We start from the raw sequence: 13,906 nt of genomic DNA, 5'->3' as shown, positions 1-13,906 counted from the left end.
TGCCCATGGCAGGGGGTGGAACTGGATGTTCTTGAAGCTCCCTCCCAACCCAAACCCCATTCCCTGATTCTCTGATTCCCCACAAAAGCTGGTTCATGATGGTTTTTAACCAGCTCTGACAAAACTGTTCCCAACTATTTACCTCAGACAAACTTATCCTCTAAAAAGAGGAGCTTCCCTGCCTCGAATTTCCAAGTCTAATCCAGTTTTCTGTGCTGTTTGGGGAGGAAAAAAGGTTTTTAACCCAAACCTTTGTGTTCTCCTTCCAGCTGAGAAATGTCATTTTAAACAGGTGAGGCTGAAGTTCCCCAACCTCCCCTGAGTTATCCAACTCCTGCAACGTCCAGAGCACTGGAATAAAAAAATCCTACAACTCCAGAATCCATCCCCATTCTCCAAGTGTTTCTTATTCCTTCTTTTACCAGATATATCTCCGTAACCTTGGCATTGAGCAATCCCCTGGGACCATTTTGGCTCCTTTTCTCCCTCGAGGACCCATCAGGGAAGTTGAGTTTTCCCCCTCAGAGCTCAGGACACTGAAGGGCTCCGTGGACACCCTGGCCAGGATCCCTCCAAAGGCACAAGGTATGGGAAAGGGACACCTTGGAGAACGTGGGAATTCACTCACCTGGCAAGTTACTCTTGGCCTGGTGGTGTCAAAGTGTGTTTTTTCTCTTCCATTCCTGTGAGTTGATCTTCTCCCGTGTCAAATGTGAGATATTTGGTGTTGGGAAAGTACTAAAACCTTGGAAAACCTGCCTCCTCCCTGAGGAATTATGGCCATGGGCCAGGGCAGTGACACTGGATCTTCTTTTCCCCTTTATTTCCCTTTTCCACCTTATTTCCCTTTCCCCCTTTATTTCCCTTCTCCCCCTTTATTTTTCTTCCAGGAAGAAATTTTCCCTATTATCCAATCTAAACCTTCTCTGGTGCAACTTGAGGCCGTTTCCTCTCCTCCTGTCCCTTGTTCCCTGGGAGCAGAGTCCGACTCTCCCCAGCTCCAACCTCTTTTCCCTATTTAACTGGGCTCTGGATAACTTATTGTACTTGAAACTATTAGGACCTTCCTAACCAGTAGTGGGAAACAAACTTATCCATGGTGTGTGCTTTGCCATTTTCCAGAAGGATATTTTGGAAGTACTTCCCCCCCCAGCCCTCCTGTTTTATTCAGGGGTGGTTTTCTAACCCGGGTGTGCATTTGGACATTCAAGCACCACTCTGTCATTTATCTAAGAACATTTATTTCAAATCTAGTCTAAGCATTTATTTAAAAAGAAGTGATTTAAGTCAAGTTCTGTAGTTTCTTTGATATTCATCCAAAACAGTCTAAGAGGTTTCTTCCAGTAGAACAATTCTCATGGAAGTCTGAGCTCAAATCTCATTCTAAAAATGAGGGAAAATTCCAGTATTTGAATTCTTCCCTCTCTCTTTCCAAACCCTTTAGTACAAGAAAAATCAGTCTTTGCTGATGCAGTAAATTAGTTAATGAATGTCCTGTGCCTTTGCAGGTAAATTGTTGCCAGCATTTGAGGTGGTGCCAACGGGTTTTGACTCCGACACTTCCGCTCTCAGCATTTCCATTCCCGTGGAGTCGGAGGTTGGCTCTGATGTTCTGTCACCCCAGGAGCTCTCTCCCAGCTTCCCAAAATTTTTTGGAGACAACCCAGCGAGCCAGTGCAGTGTGTCATGCCACCAGCTGGAGGTGGATGCTCCGATTTCCACACAAGATCCAGAGTGTCCTGCTGTCTCCAGACTTGTTGGAGCGAAGCGGGATCCACTCGACTGCTCTTCTGACACGGAGAGTCCCCTCCTTGTTCCGACCAGCACTCAGGATCTTGCTAAAAACGAGTCCAAAATTTTGGACAGCAGCCTGCAGAGATGGGCTGCTGGTGTTTTGGCTGGAGCTCAAGATGGAGTGGAAGCTGACAGAGGATCCCAGACCTCCAGTGTGGGAAGTGAGAGAAATAAGGAGCAAGGAGGTGATTCTTTGCTGGGGTTGGGTGTGTTGAAGGACATCTGGGAGCTCCTGGCAAAGGCAGAGGATTTGAGTGCCAGGTGGTGTCCTCCTGCCTTTTCCATGGCCTCTTGTAGAGAAACTGGGGAGTCTTCCCTGGTGCTGCTGAGACAGGAGGATGATCCCAAAGATCCCAGGTGGGCGAAGGACAGAACCCCTCAGTTCCAGAAGAGACCGTCGTGGGATGAGGCTGCGACCCGGCCAAGTGTGCGAGAAGAAGGCTTGGGAATAAACCCTTGGAATTCTGACACGTGTAACTTAAGGTGGGAGAACCCTTTGGACATCAACTTGCACCGCAGCGAAGGGATGAAGGAAATATCCCAGGAGTTCAGGGCGGGAAAATCGGCGGGAAGGTCGGAGCCGGAGGGTTGTAGCAGCGTCACCACGGACAGGAACCAACGTGCCCTGGTGGGCCTGGCACAGAGCAGTGCCAGCAGTGAGGGCAGCACCGGGGCAGCCTCAGAGCTGGGCAATCCTCCTTCCTCAGAGCCCCCTGGAAGCATCACTGATATCCCAGGAGCCTTCCAGAGCACGTCCCAATCTGGTGGAGCTGGAAGCAAAGCCGGCGGCACCCGGGAGAGCGACGAGAGCAGCAGCGGAGATTCCCTGGCTGCCCGTGTCAGGAACCTCCTGGGGAATCCTCCCCCCTCATCAGAGCATCCCCGTGGCACAGGAGGATTCCAGAGCATCCTGAGTGGAGTTGGTGGTGCCAGGATCAAGGGAGGAGGGCTGGGGGGCAGCGGCAGCAGCAGCAGTGGGGATTCCCTGGCTGCCCGTGTCCGGACCCTCCTGAGGAGTGGATCCCCTGGGATAGAGGCAGCCCGAATCCTCAGGAATGCAGAGGAGCAGGAGAGGAAAATCCGAGGTGAGAAAACGTCTCTGTTGTGTTTTATTTGTTATATTTTATTATTAAAACGACAAATCTTTATTTAGGTTCATGTTTAAGGGGTCACTTTGATGTGGATATGAAGGGATCTGTGTCTGCTCCCCTGATTTTGGAGGTGATTATATCATATTATAACAATCAGCTTTAATAGGACAGGGCTTAAATGATGGATATTTTTTAGTACTCCTATGTAAAATGGGATAGAATTGGGCTTTTCCACTCGGAAAACCTTTTGCCTGGCATTGATATTTTATTAGCTCGAGAATTCGGGACGGGATTGTGTGGGTGAGTTTTGATTTATGGCTGAGACTACAGGAGGAAGATCCTGGATCCATCTCTCCAAAGAAATGTTCCAAAATCCCATTGTATTCCTGGTCATTTACATTGTAGTTACAAATACATTTACATTGTATTCCTGGTCACTCCAGGAGCTCTGGAATTCCACAGTGGGGCTTTGTTCCCTCGGTTGTGGGAACCTAGAAATGATTTTAAGTTATCAAACTGTTTTCATTCCACAAAATGGGAAAGGAAAACTCTTCCTGGTTTGTTTTGTTTTGACAGCCTGGGTGAAGCTGAGACTGGCCAACAGATCCCAGGAATCTCTGCCAGACTGGGATGAGGAGACCCAGCAAAGAATCGAGGAAATCAAGGCAGAGCTGCTCCTGAGGGCCAAGAAATCCGTGCAGGCCAAGGTACAAACCAGCTTTTCCACATGTTCCTGTGAGGGTTTTTTTAATTGTTTTCCCCAAGTAGGAGTTGGAATCTTGAGGGAGGAGCTGTCTGGGATGTGAGGAGGGGACACAGAGCCGAGGATGTTCCAAAGGAAGGTCTGGAGGGCACGGATGTGCTGGGAAAATTCGTGTTATTGTGACAAAGTTCCTGCAGATTCTGCTCCTGGAGTGGCTCGAGGAGCTCTTTTCCCAAAATATTTATGCAGGTGCTGGTTGTGCCTTGGAAACTCCTCCTCCAGGGAAGGAGCTCCCTGGACAATGGAATATCCTCTGGGCAAGGGGAGTTTTTGTTGTCTTAATTCCCGTGAGATCCTTGGTTTTCAAAGGATCTTCAGGGAAGGAGGGAGGGAATTATTCCTGCTCTGTGTTGATCAGAGGGAAGGGGCTTTTCCAGTTCCTGTTGGAATCCAAACTCCTTCAAGGTAAGGAAAATTCTGGAATGGTAATCACTGGATGTTCTTAAAAGCTTGGGAAGTATCTGTAGGATAATCCAAAGCTGAGCTTCCAGTCTTTTGCAACTCTGTTTTCCTGGGAAAACCTGCCATGTAATTGTCATGTTTTGTGTATCTCCTTGGGAACATTTCTAGTCCATATATTAACATAAATATCCACACTGGAATTTTTCTAACCAGGAGTATTTTACCTTCTTTTTTTCCCCCTTTAAATATCTTTTTTATTTTGGCATTGTCCAGTGTGATTATGGAAATCCCAGGATTTCCAGGGACTGGTGTTTCAGACAAGTGTCCTGAGCTTTAGGAAGAACTTCTTTTCTTTTTTCCCTTTCTTTTTTCCCTTTCTTTTTTCCCTTTCTTTTTTCCCTTTCTTTTTTCCCTTTCTTTTTTCCCTTTCTTTTTCCCCTTTCTTTTTTTCCCTTTCTTTTTTCCCTTTCTTTTTTCCCTTTCTTTTTTCCCTTTCTTTTTTCCCTTTCTTTTTCCCCTTTCTTTTTCCCCTTTCTTTTTCCCCCTTTCTTTTTCCCCTTCCTTTTTCCCCTTTCTTTTTCCCCTTCCTTTTTCCCCTTCCTTTTTCCCCTTCCTTTTTCCCCTTCCTTTTTCCCCTTCCTTTTTTTCCCCTTCCTTTTTCCCCTTCCTTTTTTTTCCCTTTCTTTTTCCCCTTCTTTTTTTTCCCCTTTCTTTTTCCCCTTTCTTTTTTTCCCTTTCTTTTTTTCCCCTTTCTTTTCTCCCCCTTTCTTTTTTTCCCCTTTCCCCTTTTCCCTTCCCCTTTTCCCTTCCCCTTTTCCCTTCCCCTTTTCCCTTCCCCTTTTCCCTTCCCCTTTTCCCTTCCCCTTTTCCCTTCCCCTTTTCCCTTCCCCTTTTCCCTTCCCCTTTTCCCTTCCCCTTTTCCCTTCCCCTTTTCCCTTCCCCTTTTCCCTTCCCCTTTTCCCTTCCCCTTTTCCCTTCCCCTTTTCCCTTCCCCTTTTCCCTTCCCCTTTTCCCTTCCCCTTTTCCCTGCCAGGAGAAGCAGCAGGGGTTGGATTGTTTGTTTTAATTACAAGCCTTGCATTATTAAGAGTGAAAATTAGTGTTTTAAGAGTACTCTGTGTCTGTGTTTATAATTATTTGGCATCAACAGTGTTGGTAAGTGGGACATCAACTTCCAAAAACCATCAGACCAAAATTCCCAGGTATTCCATGTATTGATGGAATCTTTGTCTGGGAAGCTGGGGGGAAAAAAGGACTAATTTACTTATTTTTAGAAATTTACATTTCCTAAAATTCACCTTTCCTGAAGTTTACCTTTCCTAAAATTCACATTCCTTAAAAAAATTCACATTTCTTAGAAAATTCACCTTTCCTGAAGTTCACCTTTCCTAAAATTCACATTCCTTAAAAAAATTCACATTTCTTAGAAAATTCACCTTTCCTGAAGTTCACCTTTCCTAAAATTCACATTCCTTAAAAAAATTCACATTTCTTAGAAAATTCACCTTTCCTGAAGTTCACCTTTCCTAAAATTCACATTCCTTAAAAAAATTCACATTTCTTAGAAAATTCACCTTTCCTGAAGTTCACCTTTCCTAAAATTCACATTCCTTAAAAAAATTCACATTTCTTAGAAAATTCACCTTTCCTGAAGTTCACCTTTCCTAAAATTCACATTCCTTAAAAAAATTCACATTTCTTAGAAAATTCACCTTTCCTGAAGTTCACCTTTCCTAAAATTCACATTCCTTAAAAAAATTCACATTTCTTAGAAAATTCACCTTTCCTAAATTCACCTTTCCTAAAATCCACATTTCTTAAAAAATCCACATTTCTTAAAAAATCCACATTTCTTAAAAAATCCACATTTCTTAAAAAATCCACATTTCTTAAAAAATCCACATTTCTTAAAAAATCCACATTTCTTAAAAAATCCACATTTCTTAAAAAATCCACATTTCTTAAAAAATCCACATTTCTTAAAAAATCCACATTTCTTAAAAAATCCACATTTCTTAAAAAATCCACATTTCTTAAAAAATCCACATTTCTTAAAAAATCCACATTTCTTAAAAAATCCACATTTCTTAAAAAATCCACATTTCTTAAAAAATTCTCCTTTCCTAAAATCCGTGTTTCTTAAAAAAAAATCCACATTTCTTAAAAAATTCTCCTTTCCTCAAATTCACATTTCCTAAAACTCACATTTCTTAAAAAATTCACATTCCTTAAAATTCGCCTTTCTTAAAAAAAATCTACCTTTCCTAAAATCCGCCTTTCCTAAAAAATCCACATTTCTTGAAAAATCCACCTTTCCTAAAATCCACCTTTCCTAAAATTCACTTTTCTTAAAAAATTCATGTTTCCTAAAGTTCACATTTCCTAAAAAATCCACCTTTCCTAAAATCCACCTTTTCTAAAAAATTCACATTTCTTAAAAAATCCTCATTTCCTAAAATTCTCATTTCCTAAAACTCACATTTCTTAAAAAATTCACGTTGCTTAAAATTCACCTTTCTTAAAAAATCTACCTTTCCTAAAATCCACCTTTCCTAAAAATCCACATTTCTTAAAATTCATATTTCTTAAAGTTTACATTTCTTAAAAAATCCACCTTTCCTTAAAAAATCCACCTTTCCTAAAATCCACATTTCTTGAAAAATCCACCTTTCCTTAAAAAATCCACCTTTCCTAAAATCCACATTTCTTGAAAAATCCACCTTTCCTTAAAAAATCCACCTTTCCTTAAAAAATCCACCTTTCCTAAAATCCACATTTCTTGAAAAATCCACCTTTCCTTAAAAAATTCACCAAACCACAAATAAAAATCTGGAGACCTCAAACCTTTTCTTTCCCCACCCCCAACTTTCAGCTTTTGTTTGATGCCAATTTTGGCCCTCAAATGAACTTGTTGCAGTCCAATATTTCCTTTGATGTGACTCAGTGTCAGCTGGGAATTGTTTTATCCCGATTTAGAGAAGGAAAATATTCACCACAGTTTTGCATTTCCAAGAAATCAGTTCAGCAGCACCTTGTGCTTTGATCTCAAAAACATTTTTTCTCTGCAGTGGTTTTAATTTGAGATAAAAAACAGTTTAAATTCAGAGTAAAGGTGACTGAGGTGGGTGGGGTTTTTTTGTTATACTTCAGATAAATATATTTTTTCCCCTCCAAGCAAAACAACACGTGAAAAATACAGATTGTTAAAAACCATTTCACTGGAAACAAAACAAAAAAAATGCAGCCAGAGACAAAATAATCTCCTTTAAATTGAAATTGGAAAGGGGTGTTTAAAATACCTGTTGGATTTCTGGAGCCAAACTGCTGCTTGAAAGAACAAAGATTATGAGAAGATGTTTTCCTTCTATGAAACTTTTTAAGGCTGAGAAAGACAAACTGTTCCCAGCACTCCAACAAACAATTCCTCCAGCGGAATAAAATCTGTTATTTAAGGTGCTGGATGTTCTTTGGGAGAGTTCAAACTCTCGTTTTTTATGGGGCACAGCTCGAGAAATCTCATGTGATATTTTAGTGATATTTTAGTGTTGGAGCTCGTCTGTGAAAAGGGGAAGGAGCAGGACAGCTGGGAAAATTCTTCCCTGGAATCTTTTGCTTGTTGGGATTTTCCATCTTGAGGATTTTCCTGCTTGTCTTGAGGCAGTTGAGGATCTCTGGGAGATGTTTGTGATAAATGCCTGGAAAAGTAGCTTTGTCTGGAATTCTCCAGTTCTGGCTGAGAGGAGTGTTCAGGGAGGGGACGGGGACATGTGCAGGGAAAGGGGCTGCAAATGTGTCCTCAAGCGGCTCAAAAAACATGGAATGTTTGATAGGAACAGGCTGGGAGAGCTGGGGGGGTTCCCCTGGAGAAGAGAAGGCTCCAGGGAGAGCTGAGAGCCCCTGGCAGGGCCTGAAGGGGCTCCAGGAGAGCTGGAGAGGGACTGGGGACAAGGGATGGAGGGACAGGACACAGGGAATGGCTTCCCACTGCCAGAGGGCAGGGATAGATGGGATATTGGGAAGGAATTCTTGGCTGGGAGGGTGGGGATGCCATGTCCCAGATTGGGCAGAGAAGCTGTGGCTGCCCCTGGATCCCTGGAAGTGTCCAAGGCCAGGTTGGAGCAACCTGGTCTAGTGGGAGGTGTCCCTGGTGGAACTGGATGGTCTTTAAGGTCCTTTCCGACCCAAACCATTCCATGATTCCATGAAATACTCTGCTCATGCTCTTACACTTTTCTAATAACTTAAACTTGGTAGAAATGCTTGGGAATAAAAGGCAAACCTGGAACTCTTGACATAGAGGGTTTTTTTCCTGAATTTCCTGCTGACTCTTCCTACAGACCTGAGTTGGCCATTCATGGAAGGAGAAAGTGCCTTGGGCTTCCTCAGGGGGAAAAGGAGCCCAAAGCTGTGGATTTATTAACTACAAATACAATAACTACAATGCTTTGGGATTGTCCTCAGGTGGGTCTTGGGAAACTAAAGAGCAACTGTGTCCTATAAACCTGTTGGTGATGGAGGGAGAGGGTGCCAAGACATTCCTGTGGATTGGAAGCTGTGAGGGTGGGGAGGCCCTGGCAGAGGTTTCCCAGAGAAGCCGTGGTTGCCCCTGGATCCCTGAAAGTGTCCAAGGCCAGGTTGGAGCAACCTGGGCTAGTGGAAGGTGTCCCTGCCCATGGCAGGGGGTTGGAACAAGAGGATCTTTAAGGACCCTTCCAACCCAAACCATTCCATGACTCTATGATTTGGTTGGGAGTGGGTTGAATCCCAGTGGATCTCATTTCTGGGGTTCCTGGTTTTGCAGATCCCTGCCAAGGATTCAGGGAGAGTGTCCCCTCAGTCAGTGTCCTCTGGCATGTGGGTCTGAGGTGCTGAATAATTGCAGGAGGGTGTTTGGCTCCTGTTCTGAGGTGGAGGGAAAGGAGGGATGAAACTCCTATGAGGAAAGGGTGAGAGAATTGGGATTGTGGATTGGAAGCTGTGAGGGTGGTGAGACCCTGTCCCAGGTTGCCCAGAGAAGCTGTGGCTGCCCCTGGATCCCTGGAAGTGTCCAAGGCCAGATGGAAGGTGTCCCTGGGCTAGTGGAAGGTGTCCCTGCCCATGGGTTTTGAGCTGCTAAGAATTAAACCTCCGAATTAAACCTCAGAATTTCCCTCCTAAATTCAGGACTCTGAATTACCCCACCTCTATTTCCTTGGTGCCAAATGCTCCCCGTTGCCTTTCCCTCTCTGCACCCCCCCTTGTTTTCTTCCACTCTCTGCTGTATTTTTCCACTCCTTGTGCTTTCTCACTTCTTCAGGAAGTTCAAGGAGTTGTAGCTCTAAATTTGCACTGCAAACTCCTGTGGATCATATGCCACCCGGCTCATTTTTGGAAGGATGACACATAACAGGCACAATAAAACATGTGAAAGGCTCGGGGAGATGAGTTTAGAGCAACTTCTGTGCTTGCTTTCGGCTGTGGGAGTTGCTCTGTGTTACTTGAGGCCGTTGAACTGGCACGTGGTTTAGGGAAGGGATGTCTTGGGATCATCCCTGTGCTTGGAACAGCTCTGCTTCCATGTCCTTCTGTTCTCCCACAAGCCCTTCTTGTCCATCTCCAGGAAATTCAGGCAGCCAAATAAACTGATTGACAGGTTTAACATAGATAAGGGCACCAAAAAGTGGAATAATGATCCGGCCTTGGCTGGAATAGTTTGCTGCTGGAATGGCATCTGGGATGTGGAAAGGCTGGAAAATCCTGGTGTGGAATTCTTGTTTATTTAGAGGAATGTGTTTGGCTGATTTTTTTATTGCCAAATCCCAGCTAGTTGATGAGGATAAAAGCATCCAGGGAGCTATGTTATTAATGGAATACACTCTTGCTGTTGTTGCAATCTCTAGGAAAAATAAATAAAGCCTAAATTTTGTTGCTTTTTTTTTAGAAAAAAATGAGCTTATCTGGCCCATCTCCCTGGCAGCACATTTATCTCAGATTTGCACCTCAATGGAAGTGCTGGGATTTTAAATGACACTTAAACTGAGAAAATTGTGTCCACGCTTAAAATCCTGGAATCCTTGAGGTTGGAAAAGATCTTTAAGATCATCAAGCCCAACCATCAGCCAGCACCCCTGTGTTCACCACTAAACCATGTCCTCAAGTGCCACACCCACGTGTTTTTTGAACACTTCCAGGGATGGGAACTCCACCACATCCCTGTTCCAGTGCTTGATAACCCTTTCCATGAAGAAATTTTTCCTAATATCCCAACTAAACCTTCTCTGGTGGAAGTGGAGGCCACTTAAGAGGTTCCCTCGTGCTTCCTGGCATGGAGTGTGCAGGATAGTGTGGAATTTTGTGTCAGGGATGGGAATAACTGTGATACCTGTTTAATTAGTGCATGTCCAAGTGAGGGGAAGCTCAGTTCAGGTGAGTCATTCCCTGAATTTGCTCCAGGGCAGCACCAGTTGTGGTTTTTGGATCAATTCTGACATTGATAAATTGCTGTCAGTGGTAACTTCAGGTTTTCTCACATTTATTCCCAGTTTTTCTCTTTATACTCTGAGAGTGGCAGGATTTCTGCATGTCTGGGGTGTGGTTTTCTATTCCCTTTTTTGGAGTGTGGCCTTTAATCTGGAGATATTTGCATTTCTTCTCTTCCAAACCTCTTCCCCTCACCCCAGGCAGGTGAGGTGCTGCAGAGATCCACTGCCAGCACTTCGGAGCTTCTGTTGGAATTAGAAAAGGCTTGGAAGCAAAAGTGCTGTCCATCCCTCCCTGCTGATCCCTTCATGTGGGATTTCAGAATGTAGGGAAGCTCCACATGTACTGCCATCCCAAAAAACCCCTCTGGCCTGGGCTGATCCCCCAGTGTGGGCAGCAGGGCAGGGGGGGATTCTACCCCTCTGCCCCTGTCTCAGCTGAGACCCCCCTGCAGAGCTGCTCCAGCCCTGGGAACAACAGCACAAGGACGTGGAGCTGCTGGAGAGAGTCCAGAGGAGGCCCCGGAGCTGCTGCCAGGGCTGGAGCCCCTCTGCTCTGGAGCCAGGCTGGGAGAGCTGGGGGGGTTCCCCTGGAGAAGAGAAGGCTCCAGGGAGAGCTGAGAGCCCCTGGCAGGGCCTAAAGGGGCTCCAGGAGAGCTGGAGAGGGACTGGGGACAAGGCATGGAGGGATAGGACACAGGGAATGGCTTCCCAGTGCCAGAGGGCAGGGCTAGATGGGATATTGGGAAGGAATTCCTGGCTGAGAGGGTGGGGAGACCCTGTCCCAGGTTGGTCAGAGAAGCTGTGGCTGCCCCTGGATCCCTGGAAGTGTCCAAGGCCAGGTTGGAGCAACGTGGTCTAGTGGAAGGTGTCCCTGCCCATGGCAGGGGGTGGAACTGGATGGTCTTTAAGATCCCTTCCCACCCAAACCATTCCACAGTTCCATGTTTGTAACAACCATCAGCAAAACCCACATGAGCTGATTTGTCACTGAAATGATGATAAATGTTTAATTAGTCCCTCAGCAGATGAATCCCATCCCTTCCTGATGACAGGCTGCATTACTGACAGCTCTCCTCTTCCTCAGAATTCTCCCATCCAGATTTTGGAGAGGGTGGGAAGTTTTCCACACAACCTCTGTGAGCTGTTCTCTGTTTTCCAGGATCCCTGGGTTTGTGGTTTGGGAGCTGCCTCTGAGTGTCTCCATAACCAGGATCAGGACACAGAGCATTTCAAAGCTCCAGGATTCCCAAGTGTCAGACCCCCCCAACCCACCAGGACTCGGGAGCTTTCAGAGCCCAGCTCAGGACAAGCTGTGCTGTTCCATAGATCCCATCCCTCCGATCGCTGCCTGCTGAGGGACATGCAACTGAAATCCTGGAATGCTGCTCCTGGAATGCCTGTGTGCAACCAACACCCAACAGCTGCACCAGGCCATTCCCACAGCGTGGCTGAACTTCACCCACCACTGGAATGGGATCCCTGCGCAACGGGGTCTGAGGTACAAACAGAATTCCTTGTGCCGGCTCCGAAGGTGCTGCCGGTGGAGAAGAGCTCGGAAGGGATGGGAAAGCCGAGCACTTCCATCACCTTCTCATCCCAGGGATGCCTCCAGTCCCCACTGGGTTCCCAGGCACTGGGCAGCAGCCTCTCCAGGGATGGGTTTGATGGGATCACACCTTTGGATGTTGACTCTGCTGCCACTGGGGAACAGAGCCATGACACACAACACTGGGAAGGATCCGGGACTTGTCCTGCAAGTCCAGTGCTGGCTGGCTCCATGTTCCAGGAGGTTAATCCTGCAGATCAAGGCAGGGTTCATCCCATCTCTGCTGACAGGGACAGAGCTGGAATTTATCAGGACACAGACTCTTCGTCAGCTCAGGATTCTGGGATTGTCCATGCTGGGAAAAGACAGACTCCCAGCGCAGAAAAATGTGATTTTTTGGCCCAGGATGTGGGTGAGTTGGGCAGGCAGAGGGACATGGGGTTCAGTCAGGAAAGAAATCCATTCATTGAACCCCATTCCCTGAGCTCTTCCCAGCAGGAGAAGAGCAGCTCTGGCCACATCCAGCTCAGTGAGAGCTTGGAAAGTTCAGCTCCAGCAGAACAAATGGATTTGCTCCAGGGTCGGAGCGAGCTGGGAGGAGAGAGGAAAAGTCCTGCTGAACCACCTCTCATTCCAACAGAGGTTGGGAGGGACCAAGTGGAGGCATCTCACCATTCACCCCCAGAGGAGGTTTTATCCACCACATCTGCAGCTCCCCCTTCACCAACCAAGAAATTCCTGTCCTGTGTCCACATCACCCTCTCCTCCAAGGTCCGTCACGTGGAGCTGCTGAACGTGGACGCGGAAAACGGGGTGAAGGTGGAGGATAAACCCGAAGTTCAGACTCAATTGAAAGCTCCAGAAGATTTAAGAGAAGCTGCTCCTGAATTCCCACCTGCTGACCTTATTCCAGAAGGTCCAAGATCACCTTTCCCAGTGGCTTCAGCAGATCCCAGCCGGGTGTTTCCCTCTGGGCAAGAGCTGGTGCAGCAAAGCAGTGAGAGACCTCAAGTACCTGCTCTGGGATCAGGGGGGGTTATTCCCAAGGATCTCTCCAGCTCTGTGTTTCCTGCAAAACCTGGGAGGAGGACTTCAGATGCTGCCACTCAGATCACCACAGAAGGTCCTGAAAAAACCACCTTTTCAGCAGAAATTTATGTTCATCCCCAAGAGGATGAAGGTGCTGCCCAGAAACCACCTGAACTTCCCAAAGTTACATCCCATAACGAGATTCCCCCCTTCCCAAGGCAGCCTGGTGAGCAAATTCCTGTCTTTTTTATATATATATACTTTAATCTACTCAAGTTCAAGACATTTATAGGTATTAAAAACCAAAAATAAACTCATTTTTTGGTGGAAGTAACGTTTTTGAGATATTTTGGATATATAAAGTTGCTCGTATGGGGGGAAAAAACCCAACCCTTAAACTTGGGTTTTTCAGTTTTGTGGGAAGGGATTTGTATGGATAAAGTTGTGATTCAGATCAGGTTTATCTAGAACTGAGTTTAGTGTGTCCTATAACCTCAGTTTTTTAATTAAATCTGATTTAGTGATTAAATTCTCTGACGTTTGTGTGGAGATAATTTGATTTGAATCACTGCTTGGAGTTTATCAAGAGATAAATCTAATTACTGGTTTGCTCTCTAGTCAAGGTAATACAAAAAATAAGAAGAAAATATGCACAGTCCTGCTTTTAATAAAAAATAGAAAAATAATAGAACAATTTTAATAAAAGAATTAATAAAATAGAAAAATATGCAGCGTTTTTAATCCCTGTGGACAGAGGAATGTGGATGTTGCTCAGTGGTTTTCCACACCAGTGGGAGCTGAGACTGATGTCTCAGCACAT

At 45.4% G+C, this 13,906-nt stretch overlaps 1 protein-coding gene across 1 annotated transcript in view; it reads left to right on the top strand.

The window, feature by feature from the left end:
* The window catches only part of ALMS1 (ALMS1 centrosome and basal body associated protein), a 67,909-nt gene that overhangs the window by 27,203 nt on the left and 26,800 nt on the right, over nt 1-13,906 (top strand). Inside the window, exons 6-9 of the mRNA XM_051798155.1 lie at nt 426-585; nt 1,509-2,879; nt 3,462-3,592; nt 11,671-13,312. Coding sequence (XP_051654115.1) covers nt 426-585; nt 1,509-2,879; nt 3,462-3,592; nt 11,671-13,312 — 3,304 coding nt within the window. The remainder of the gene's footprint in view (nt 1-425; nt 586-1,508; nt 2,880-3,461; nt 3,593-11,670; nt 13,313-13,906) is intronic.

Source organism: Manacus candei, unplaced genomic scaffold (assembly GCF_025592945.1).
Source record: "Manacus candei isolate 608988 ecotype Guabito, Panama unplaced genomic scaffold, ASM2559294v1 h1tg000048l, whole genome shotgun sequence".
Taxonomy (NCBI): Eukaryota; Metazoa; Chordata; class Aves; order Passeriformes; family Pipridae; genus Manacus; species Manacus candei.
This window is presented reverse-complemented; position numbering and strand designations above follow the sequence as displayed.